The 12,301-nt window shown below is 34.4% G+C and overlaps 1 protein-coding gene across 1 annotated transcript in view; it reads left to right on the top strand.

The window, feature by feature from the left end:
- LOC132122052 (receptor tyrosine-protein kinase erbB-2-like) overlaps nt 1-10,734 on the top strand; it is a 40,256-nt gene extending 29,522 nt beyond the window's left edge. The window contains exons 19-27 of the mRNA XM_059531915.1: nt 2,621-2,719; nt 2,873-3,058; nt 3,408-3,563; nt 3,676-3,751; nt 3,844-3,990; nt 4,351-4,448; nt 5,368-5,556; nt 6,656-7,007; nt 9,065-10,734. Coding sequence (XP_059387898.1) covers nt 2,621-2,719; nt 2,873-3,058; nt 3,408-3,563; nt 3,676-3,751; nt 3,844-3,990; nt 4,351-4,448; nt 5,368-5,556; nt 6,656-7,007; nt 9,065-9,393 — 1,632 coding nt within the window. The 3' untranslated portion in view covers nt 9,394-10,734. The remainder of the gene's footprint in view (nt 1-2,620; nt 2,720-2,872; nt 3,059-3,407; nt 3,564-3,675; nt 3,752-3,843; nt 3,991-4,350; nt 4,449-5,367; nt 5,557-6,655; nt 7,008-9,064) is intronic.
- Nucleotides 10,735-12,301: the final 1,567 nt, after the last annotated feature.

Below are 12,301 nucleotides of genomic sequence, written 5' to 3'. Positions count from 1 at the left end.
GTCAGTTATCTGTTACCATTCCTCAACATCTCAATATTAGTTGTTCAGCTGGCACTCATAGTCCCGGAAATATGTGAACAGCCTACTGCTATCTTAGCTCATAAACACATTTTTTTATCCAGTCACCTGAGCAAAGAATGCAATTTGATTAATGCCTCTGGAGCCGCAGGAAAATGACTTTCATGACAGTGCTGATGGCACCACAGAAACTCATAGTCTCAATGCTAGTGCATAGATAAAGCAGCAGATGGGGAAAATATTAATACTTTTATTCCAAGTTTTTCTGTTTCAAAACTGGCAAGTAGCCGTACACATAGGAAATTAAACATTCAACCTCAAATTATCAGTTGTTCCCAAATGTTTTTGTTAGCTTTTTGTTAATAATTTTCACCCGATATTTTCATCTGAACAAATAAGTAAGAAGTCTGCCACTTTTGTTCTGACCAACTGAGGAAAAAAGCATAACAATAAATTGCGGTACCAATGGTGATTAAATCTAACGTTTGCTTAGTTCATATCACATCAAACCGTGCAAATTATTATTATTGTTATACTTTGTTCTCCCTTTGTTAGTGTTAACAACATCAGCATTGCGTGACTAGGTGTATGTAGTGTGTATTAGCGTTACGTGTAGACTTCTATTTCTTTACAGTCTAATCTGTAATCATTTGAATTTCATATAAAGAAATTATTCCACTGGTTCTTTTTAAAATACAAATCTTGTGTAATCCCACGGTTCTATAATCAGATGCCCATTTAAAACTAGAATATAATCAACTTTCAGTCACTTACATGTGTTTTATAAACACATAATCCTTTCTGGATTACAATCCGACATCAAAATTATAAATTTAATTATTCCAGCTGCTTTGAGAAAAGGCTATAAACGATCCTCCACCTGCAGCATCCTCACGTGCGATATATCCTATACCTATACTAGCCGGGACAACTTCTTTATGTTTACAAGATGTGATGTAATGACACAGCAGCATGCTTGAATTTCCTGTGAAAAACTACCAGTACCACTCAAATTAGAAAACATTATTGTAAGATTACCGTTGTGAATCAGGCTTAGGTAAGGAGTTTTGAACACTGGCTGGTTATGTACTTGCTCAGATTTATTTCAGAAAATGTTTAACCAAATAAAAGTTACGGATTGCAGCTTTATCAACACATTTACATGTTCATAGTCCTTTGATGTTGGTTAATGGTCACATGACATGCAAGTAGCTAGATAAAATGTTACATTTTTTTTAGTAAGGGTTTTAATTTGACTTTGTTAGCAGACTTTAACATGGTCTCAAACATATTTTAGTTGTGATAGTTTCTTTGTTTTATTTGATTGTGTTTAATTATTATTATTATTAGTAGTATAACTCTAATGTTAAAAATGACAAGAAGAAGTGATTTGCTGTTTTAAATGACTACTTTAAAATACTTTAAAATAAAACATGATTTTTACATTATATTAGTGTTGTCAGGGTACCAAAATTTCAGGATTTGATACCGATACCAGTGAAAATCCACGGTTCCCGGTACCAATTTCCGTACCAAAGCAAAACACAAAAATATGCTAATTAATTTTTTCTGTACTTAATAAGTAATTGACATACTTACATACATACATAAACAATTGTGTTTAAGGTTTTTCTACAAATAATATAATTATGAAAAACAGTAAACAAGTTTCACCCAAATGTAATTTGTCTTTTTTTTTTTTTCATTTTTTAATTAATGAAATTTAAACACATTTTATTTTTTGGTAAATAAAGGGATTTGCTATTAAAATTAAAACATGGTAGCAATGTTGTGTGTTTTATTTCTTTAAAAAATAAAGTTATAAATTTTTATAACCTTTATGTAAAAATTAGCTTTTATTTTGTGACTCAGAACAGTTCTGGTGATGTTGTTTATGTATTTATGTCCTCATTGTCATTGAGACAGCAGATGCTGAAATTACTGCAAGCGTCACGTGCTTCAGTCTATGTAGTAAACAAACCCGCACGTCTCTGCCATTCATTCATTCACACAGAGCATCACATTCCTGCAGAACATGCAGGATTCATATTTCAACCAACTTTTGCGGCTTAACATTTACAGATACTGGTCCATATGGAGATCTGATTTAATTTATGCTAACTTTGACAAATTCCGTGACTGTTCATATTAAAATATAAGTTTCATTTTCATGACTGGATTTTGAAATTCCGTCCGTTCCGTTTTCTCCTTCGCGGAAATCATAGCGCTGTATGCGTCAAGAACCAGGTTGACCGGGTACTCGGTACCACCGGTACTTAAAGAAACCTTGTACCGTGACATTTTCATTTTTTTTACTACCGATTGGTACCGAAGTACCAGGTCTTTTGACAACACTACATTATATAATAAACATTATAATAATTTTTTTTAGTATTTGCTGGGAATCAAGGCACTCTGAGACACTAAAAAACGCTGGATTGTAAGCTTGTAACATTTGTTATAATTAATTATTAGCTTCTCATCAACTTAACAAACCCCCTGCAACTCCTTTTGTGCACCCCTGTCTGGGAAACCTTGCTCTACATTATCATTCTTAATGTAGTTTAACCACATTCATGCAGAGTTTCTCTGACTTCACCAGGGTATCTGGGCTCCTGATGGAGAGAATGTCAAGATCCCAGTGGCCATCAAAGTTTTGCGTGAGAACACCTCACCCAAAGCCAACAAAGAAATCTTGGATGTAAGTGTTCCTTACGTTCCCATATTTTACTGTAATATTAATTTCTTTTAACATTTACAAAGATTAAGAGGACTCTTTTTCCTAATGATAATAAGTGTTTATTGCATATGAGGATATGTGTGACTTTTTCTGTATATGTGCATCTCTCCACAGGAGGCATATGTGATGGCGGGTGTAGTGAGCCCATATGTTTGCCGTTTGTTGGGTATCTGTCTGACATCAACAGTTCAGCTGGTTACTCAGCTCATGCCGTACGGTTGCTTATTGGAGTATGTCAGAGAGAACAAAGACCGCATCGGCTCTCAGTACCTTCTCAACTGGTGTGTACAGATTGCTAAGGTAAGAATTTCACCTGTGCTTATTGCGGCAGACTATACTCATTTAATTCACAGATTTTTGCAGTTTAATACACAAACGAAGCCACATCACGATTTCAGTTTTAAATGGATTGACAGATACTTAGCCAAAGAAATGACCCAAATACAACATTACACATACAGATCTTTATTTATTTTTTTTTTTTTGAGAAGTGTAAAAATATTTTAGGATTCAGAATGAAAGACTGTAAGGACATAATCTAGGTAATTCATGCGAAACACTGCAGTTACTCATATTCATTTGCAGGCTCTTCTCAACTAGATGTCCATTTTGTGCTCCTGTTCTCATTTCTGTTTCTTTGTGTACCCAGGGAATGAGTTACCTTGAGGATGTCAGGCTGGTTCACAGAGACCTTGCAGCTAGGAATGTTCTGGTCAAAAACCCGAACCATGTGAAGATCACAGACTTTGGGCTTGCTAGATTGCTGGACATAGATGAGAAGGAGTACCACGCTGATGGGGGAAAGGTGTGTCTATATGTTGCTTTGGTTGAACTGTTGAAAGTGAATTTGGAAACGGTGTCTGGAAATCCACTACCCAGTGTTTATTGAGATCGTGATTATGTGTATGTGTTAATAGGTGCCAATCAAATGGATGGCGCTTGAGTCCATATTACACCGGAAGTTTACACACCAAAGTGACGTATGGAGCTACGGTCTGTATCCACATGGGTTTACAGTTTCTCTGCTGTATTTGATAACCCTCTGGTTTAAAATAACCTTTGAGGATTTGCTCTTTCCATATCAGGGGTGACTGTGTGGGAGTTGATGACCTCTGGTATGAAGCCATATGACCTCATACCAGCGCGGGAAATTCCAGACCTACTGGAGAGGGGAGAAAGACTCCCCCAGCCGTTCATCTGTACCGAGGATGTATACATGATCATGGTCAAATGTTAGTGTTATTTTCTAATGATAATAAGGATTAGCATAGGCATTTGTGTGTATATTTGATCCAAAGTTGTGATTCAGAGTTTTCCTTTTACTTCTCCATGTCAAACTGTCGATAACCTCAAAAGAATCTTGACACGTTTCAGTTTACACACTCCCCAAAAAGTTTAAATACTGTGGCACTTGCAGGAAATTGCTGTTGAGTCTCTCAACATCATAACTTCTGCATAGTGACTTAGTGAAAGTTTTTTTACACAAGTCAATATAATTTTCTGTGTTAACTGACCAGATGTCACAGAAGCTTTTCTTAGGGTTGAATATATATTGAGTAGGGAACTTTTTTGACCATATGAAACTATGCCAGGTTGGATGATCGATCCTGACAGTCGACCACGATTTAAGGAGCTGGTGGAGGAGTTCAGCATCATGACACGTGATCCCCCACGTTATGTAGTCATTTTGGTGCGTGCATTTTTTATATTTTGCCTTTATGAACAATCAGAATAATGTTGGGCTGCAACAAACAACTACATTAAAAAGAAAATATATATAATTTGTATATAATTATAAATATTCTGTTGATTTATATTTTAAAAACTTGATATTCCACATCTTGCCCAATGAACTGTTTAAAAAAAATTATAAATAAGGAAATAATTGTATATATAATGTATGCTGTCCAAAAAGGGTTAAAAAAAGTATTTTCTCATGCATATCCTAGTAAAAATAACCTATGCCATAATTTATTTAAAATACATTTATTTCATTCTGAGTATACTTCAGATTTATTGACATTTCACTTAAGACTTAATGATATAAATTCATGATTAAACATTATTCAGATTTTTTATTCAGATCATTATTCATTTTTTTATTGCAGAATATTTCTTAAACGTATGTCTACAATGTGCTTTAATATCACTTAGGACTTATTAATAAATACTGTATGATCTCTGATTGTATGAAAACATGTCTTTAAATGCAAGATATTCAAAGTGTACCTACAGTATAATTGCAATAGTTCCACTTTAGCACAATCAAATGTACTTCAGTATATTTTAGTTGGACCTCAGCACTACTTCCATGTAACTAAAAGGGCATTAAGCACAAAATTAGTGGCTCCAATTTAGTAGACTTTAAGTGTAACAAAAGTAAAATTGTAGAGTATTTTATTCAGACACATAGATATGTAAATGTGTTTATTTTTAGTATACTTAAAATACATTTTAGTATATATTTTTTTCCACTAGGGTAGTGCAAACTGAGTAATAATGATTTTTGTTGTTGATTATTTGTATTTAATAATCCTGTCCTTTTGCATTGATGTTTTGACATAGACCTAGATTGTGGTGGTTTTTAATTTTTTCCCTGCTTTTTTCAGAATGATGATCAAATGAGTTTGTCGAGTCCTGTTGATAGTGAGTTCTTCCGCACACTGCTGGCAGAAGAAGGGGGTAATGTGAAAGAGTTACTAGATGCAGAAGAATACCTGGTGCCTCAGCCCGGTGGCATGTTCAACACACAAGGAGAAATGAGAGCCAACGGACCCAGCAGACACCACTCTCATCGGGTCAGATATGATTAATAGAATTATAATATATAATAATAGATCATAATTATGGATGCTCTCGTATGGTTTCAAACTCATTTTTCTTCTGTGGAACACAAAATGAGAAGGTTTAAAAAATGTTCATGCTGCTCTCTGTAGTGACCAGGGGCTTAAAATGGGGAATCAGTAGTAGAAATTGTTTCGGAAAATTATAATATTAAAATAGAACTACATTGATATGATTTAAACAACATGTACATCTTGACAAATATCAAATGTTTTATAAAACTGATTACCCACAGATTTTAGCCTTATAAATGACTATGTATGTTAAATATGAAAAGGAAGACGGGCTGAACGTCTAAACAAAAATGTAAATTGACTCTCTAACAGTAGGTGGCGCTTATGGAAAAGCAGAAATACAGTGTTAACAGTCATTACTCCTGTACACGAAGTAGTGCTGCGCTTATAAACACTACACTGGGTGTCATACGGATATAAATTGAAAGAATATGTAATCAGACTTTTCTGAAGACAGTTACTTGCAGATATGCATACACATACAACCCCCAAAAATGATGAATTTAAAAGTTGCCAAAGCTTATGCTGTTTACAGCTTTATGTTGCACCTGCAACTCCACATATCTTTCCCAGAGATCTTAACATTAGTAAGGAGTGGTTAAAGTGGATTCAGATGTACATTTAAGATACATTTTTGTATTTCTGTAGTGTAATGTTTCCTTTAAATGTGTGAGCCCTTAAACAAGAAATTTTATTCAGGCAAATAGAAATAAAAACTAAATAAAATTAATTTAATCAGTAAGATTCTCATGACAGCAGTTCATGACAGTAGTTGACCTGAGAAAGAAACTGACAGTAGAAGAGTTTGTATAATTGTCTTTTATAGTGTCCTTTGTGCCAGCACTGAATATATTCAGCAGTATATATTTTGAGTTTGAATTGTGACAGATTTCTGAATGCAATGGACTTGTGTAGCTAGAAGCACTGGGATTTGTGTATTTCTGTAGTGTATGCTTCAGGTCAAGCAGTCCCTCAACTGCTAGTGCAACGCTTGTCCTACTTTAACAATAATTTAACTTTTTTTTTTTTTCTTATCCAGAGTACAGATCAAGGCTTAGAAGTAGATGGTATGCCGAGTGTGAGGGAATTGTACTCTTCTGTCAGCACGCTGGGGCAAAGTCAGTACTCAACTGTGAGGGCATCAGCCAGTGGCATGTGGTCTGGTACACAATACCCATCTCTGGTACGGAGCATATCTCACCGTTCAACTGGAGGCCAGTCAGACTCAGTGTTTGTGGACGGTTATGTGGAGGACAATGGCCCTCCATACAGTCCTTGTCGTTATTCTAAAGACCCCACCGTCCCCAATGGCATTGATGGAGAGCTGGAGACTAGTGGTCCTAACAGTTTCCTGTCACACACACTGCCACGTGGAGCACACACACAACCTGGTGAGTGAAATATATCATTTGCAGTAAAGGCAACTCATTTTACTTCCAATAGTGACATAATTCTGATTAAAATAGTATTTTATCATCCAAATAAAAGAGTAATTTCAAGGGAAATCAAGTTTTGATTAAATATTATAATGACATAAATATATATACTGGTTTCTTTTGCATATTAAAATTCATGAAAATTTATCTCAGTGACCAATAACCAATAAATGGCAGATGTTAAAATTCTAAATATTATTATACTTATTTTTATTACTAATACATTCATAATATAATAACATTACATGTATTTATTATTAATAATACGTAATACTTAAGATAAAACTATATTATATTAGGTTATATTGTATTTTCTACAGTGTTAGGGAGTAACTAGTTACATGTAATGGAATTACATCATTTAATTATTAATAAATGTAACTGTAATGTTACACTTTCTGAGGATACTCGTAATTAATATAAATAAATATTTCACACACACAGAAAAATCCTTTAAGTAAATCCATATAAAAACACGAGAACCAACTTATCATAGATGAGAACAGACAAAGGGCTAATGAAGAACTGAGGGTTTAAGTAGAGGAGCAAACTAAGGAGCTAACAAGTAAATTAATTGTACACAGGTGAACAGAAAGGTAATCAGTAAATTAAGGAAAACTAGGACACAGGGGAACAGGTCAACAGAAAACAATGAAAACTAAACATAACCCTGACACACACACACAGAGATTTATTTGATTTCTTTTACTCATACTTATTCAATAACCATTTTATTCCCTGTTCGGGTTCATGTATATGCTTTATTTTATTAAGATTATCTTTTTTTCCGAAGCATTGTTAGATGTCAGTAGCTATGTTTCCATCCACCTATTTTTTATGCACATTTTGGGATATCGCATAAAAAAACAATGGATGGAAATGCCAAGGTGCGTATAAATTCTAAAAATGTACATAAAAACTTATGCACTCAATTAAGTAGGATAAATTTCCTATCTGGTAAGAAAAGATGTTCATAAACTACATTGGAAACACTTTTACGGAATAAATTTCTAAATGCGCATCAAAAAAGACATGTGACTTTGCGATGGGACAGCATAAAACTGGACCAACCAATGGAACGATCTCATTGCACAGCATCTGAAATACTTGAGCAAAGTCACGTCAAAAGTGCTTTCTTATAATTAACTCCAAGAACTGTTTTCCCAAACAGCAGACTCTGAAAATAATACAACATGACCGCTTTTCGTCTACACGCTCTGAAGCTCAGAATTTATTGTATACATAAATGATTATATACAGTGCTTTGTCCTACTGCAGCAAATGTAGTTTTTCTTTGTAATATTTAGGGCACGTTTATCAGTTTAACTCCCTGGATGGAAATGGTGGTTTATTCGCAAATGTTTTACACAATATTCAAATTCTGCACATGCGTTTTATTCTTAACTATTCTTAACTTTGGATGCAAACATAGCCAGTGTTTTTTCTGTATATTTTTATGATTTTAAATCTGTATATAACCTCAGAACAATCTCAAAATAAAAAGAGCTGCTAAAGTCAGATTTTGTGCTTTAAAATGTAATAATTATAATCTTAATTCAAGCAATAAAGGATTTTGAAAGTCTGACATTAATTAGTGTAGAGAACTAATGTAAGGTTAACCCTGCCTGGCTTAAATGTTTCAAAATGATTATCAGTTGAAAACATTCATTAGACATTTTGAAAAGTAATCCAAAAGTAATCAGTTACATTACTTTAATAAAGTAATTGCAATAGTTACACAATAGTTACTGTTCCAAAGTAACGTACCCAACAATGATTGTCTAAATTTAAAAAATAATACTCTAAATGTCTATTATCAGCCGTTCACGGATACAGTACCAATATATTGTACATTTCAACAATTTTAGCGAATAGTTAATAGGGAAATAGGATATTCATCAACAACAATGTGAAGTGGGACTTAATTGAATTAAGTACATTACATTAGAGAAGTAAAAGCTGCCATATTTTGATTTCAGTGCAGTGTCTTTAAATATTCTCTTTGATTGCAGAGTATGTGAACCAGGACGTCCCATGTGAGCGTCCCAGCACCCTTCCACGCAAAGCGAGCGAGAGGAGATTCATTAACGGTCTTTATTCAGGGAACAGTGTGGAGAACCCAGAGTACCTGGTGCCAGTGCACAACATCTCCCACATTTCACCCGCCTTCGACAACCCCTACTATCATGATATCGCAGCTAAAGCTCAGGCAGTGGCCAGAGCATCCATAAACGGGGGTATGACTCACAGGCAGCCCAATGGCTACATGACCCCCACAGCAGAAAACCCAGAGTACCTGGGCTTAGCAGAGACATGGAGCGGTCAGACGGAGTATACTTGAGAGAAAGCATTCGGTACAGTTTGAGTGTGAGTGTGAGCGATGAGGTTGTGTGCATGAGCGAGTGAGTGAGTAAAAGACGTATTTTGTGAAGGAAATGGTTTCTCATGGCTTTCTAACTAAATCATTATAACTATGTAGCATTCGATACTGGAGTTGGAACTTGAGGATGGATGCATTTCCAGTCTGTGACAAAAAGTCAGCCATCTGACAAAAACATGGTACCTTTTTTTTAAGACTGCTTGAATGATGTTAACACTGGATAATGTACACTACACTAAGGACTTTATTGGGATTTTTGCTTTTGGTAATTTCGTAAAAATATAACTTTTTCTGGAGATTCAGTTCAATTCCAAGCCAGGACCATACACACTGCTTTCCAGAGCACTGCGTGAGAGCCGGACGGGAGCTGGACACAATCAAAGCCGCTCTGTTCTGTATGTAAAGGCCCTGGGTGAGCAGCTACAGTGCCAGTGAATGAAAGACTGACATTATTGCCATATGAAATGGCCGTCATGTGTTCAGCAACGCAACTGGCTCTGAAGATTCATCAACATTTCTTTTCTGTGACATATCCAGGTTTTCTCATTTGTTTGGGTATTTTTGGGTAAATTCATTGTGCATTGAGCATTGACTATCTTCATTATGGGCTGGGTAACAGTTGTACAGATGTATGTAGAACAACAGGTGTCTAGGTCATATTGCACCCTGATTTTAAATTTTGTTCATAAACAAAATTCTAATGCCTATGTTAAGATGTTTGCTTAAGATTATTTTTATTATAATTAATTGCATTTTCTCCCCATAATCTAATTAGTGTGCATGTGAACTGTTGTTCAAAAGTTTGGATTAATACTTTTATTCAGCAAAGTTGCATTTTATTAATTTATACTATAAAAAAGTAATTGTAAAGACTATTTAGTTTAAAATAAATGCTGCTCTTTTTTTCTTTCTATTCATCAAATAATTGTGAAAACAATGCATCATGGCTTCCTCAAAAATATTAAGCAAGAAAAATGACATTGTTAATTATGAAAAAAAAAGTTTTTTTGAGCAGGAAATCAGCATATTAGAATATCTGTAGGATCATGTGAGACTGAAGACTGCAGAAATGGCTTCTGAAAATCCAACGTTACCTTCAAAGGAATAAATTACATTTAAGAAATTAGTGCTGTTAAATGATTAATCGCGATTAATCCCATACAAAATAAAAGTTTTTGTTTGCATAAAAAATGTGTGTGTTCTGTGTATATTTATTATACCTATATAAGTACACACATTTAGTATACATTTCTAAAAATATTTACGTCTATATTTATATTCATACAATTTATATTATAAATAAATATATTTAATATAATACAATATATAATACAACAAAATATTTTTTCTGAATTATATTTATGCATGTGTGTGTATTTATATATACATAAATATATACAGCACACATACATATATTATGTACACAAAAACATTTATTTTGGATGCGATTAATTTCGATTAATTGTTTGACAGGACTAATTGAAACAGAACAGTTCTTTTAAATTGTAATAATATTTCACAATATTATTCACATATGTACACTGTATTTTGATCAAATTATTATATTAATTATTCCAAACTTTTGAACAGCAGTGTTTGTACATATATACAGTAACATGCGTGACTGGAGGAGCTCTTAATTAAAATAAATGTCATGATGCCAAACGTCTCACTGGTACTGGTAGAATTACATTTCTTTCGGTTTGTTTTGGTCCTTTTGATTTTGTGTTGAAATTTGACCTGGGTATATCTTGAGGTAAATATGATTATCTCCCTGTACGTTTTTTTATTATGATGTTATCTTTCTTCCTTGTAGTGATGAATACAATGTGGTATTAAGGGGCCCTTGCTATCAGAACGACGGTTTATTTGTAATAAGATGTTGAAATCAAAGTTTAACCCCAGATATGATCATTTGAAGTACATAATGTCTATTGTGATTATTTTATAAGAACTTCTTTTAAGCACGACACATCCTACTCATTTAAATTTGCCTCACATGTACACAGAAAGATGGCTTACACTATACACTTGTGTTGTGTGGAGTAAATACTTCATGTTTAAGAATGTGGTCTGATTTCCATATAGCAGCGGTGGCCTCCGGCTGGAAGAACACCCCTTCAATGCCTCCATTGTTCCAAATGACAACGTGTGCCTTTTGTTAACAATCCGACTCTAGCATCCAGTTAATATGTCACTTCTTTGAGGAAAGACGTCAATGTTTTGTCCTTGCCATGTCAATACCAATTCTTTGGTGCCATTTAATACATTGTGCAGTTATTTTCACTAAACCAAATCTTAAATTTCAGATGTTTGAAAATCTATCAGGCTCTCACAGTTGATTTTCCTGAATATGAAATGAGAAACTTGGCTTTGGGAGTATGTGAAGCAGTAGTCACAGATGATGAACTGGGAGTGAATGGAGGCACTGGGGTGAGAGAGTGATATTATGTGTGCTAATGGCCCTCCAGTGTGTTTTCACGTCAGCTCAAACAATGACATGATTGTTTTTCACAGTAAGGGATGGAGAATTTCTTCCTTGTTTCGGCTTAGCCAACACAGTCTGCATAGTTTTTTGGTCCAGGCTATTGGTTCAGTTTGAAAAATTTGTAGAAATAGATAAAAAAAAAAAAAAACATATAGTAGCAATCATTTTGAACTTCGAGCAATGGGGAGCTTTTATACTTTTCCAACCAACTTTTTTTTTAGCAATTACGTTTGATGCAGAAATAACAAACCTTCCCTTTGACAGCCTTTCAGTTGCTTTGTGATACTATACTGGCATGTTTATTCTTCCCAAGAGCAATAAGAAGAGGCCGGGGTGGCCTCCCCGTGTCTCACACCACCCCATTAAGCATACCACCTCGAT

Source organism: Carassius carassius, chromosome 40 (genome assembly GCF_963082965.1).
Source record: "Carassius carassius chromosome 40, fCarCar2.1, whole genome shotgun sequence".
NCBI lineage: Eukaryota > Metazoa > Chordata > Actinopteri > Cypriniformes > Cyprinidae > Carassius > Carassius carassius.
This window is presented reverse-complemented; position numbering and strand designations above follow the sequence as displayed.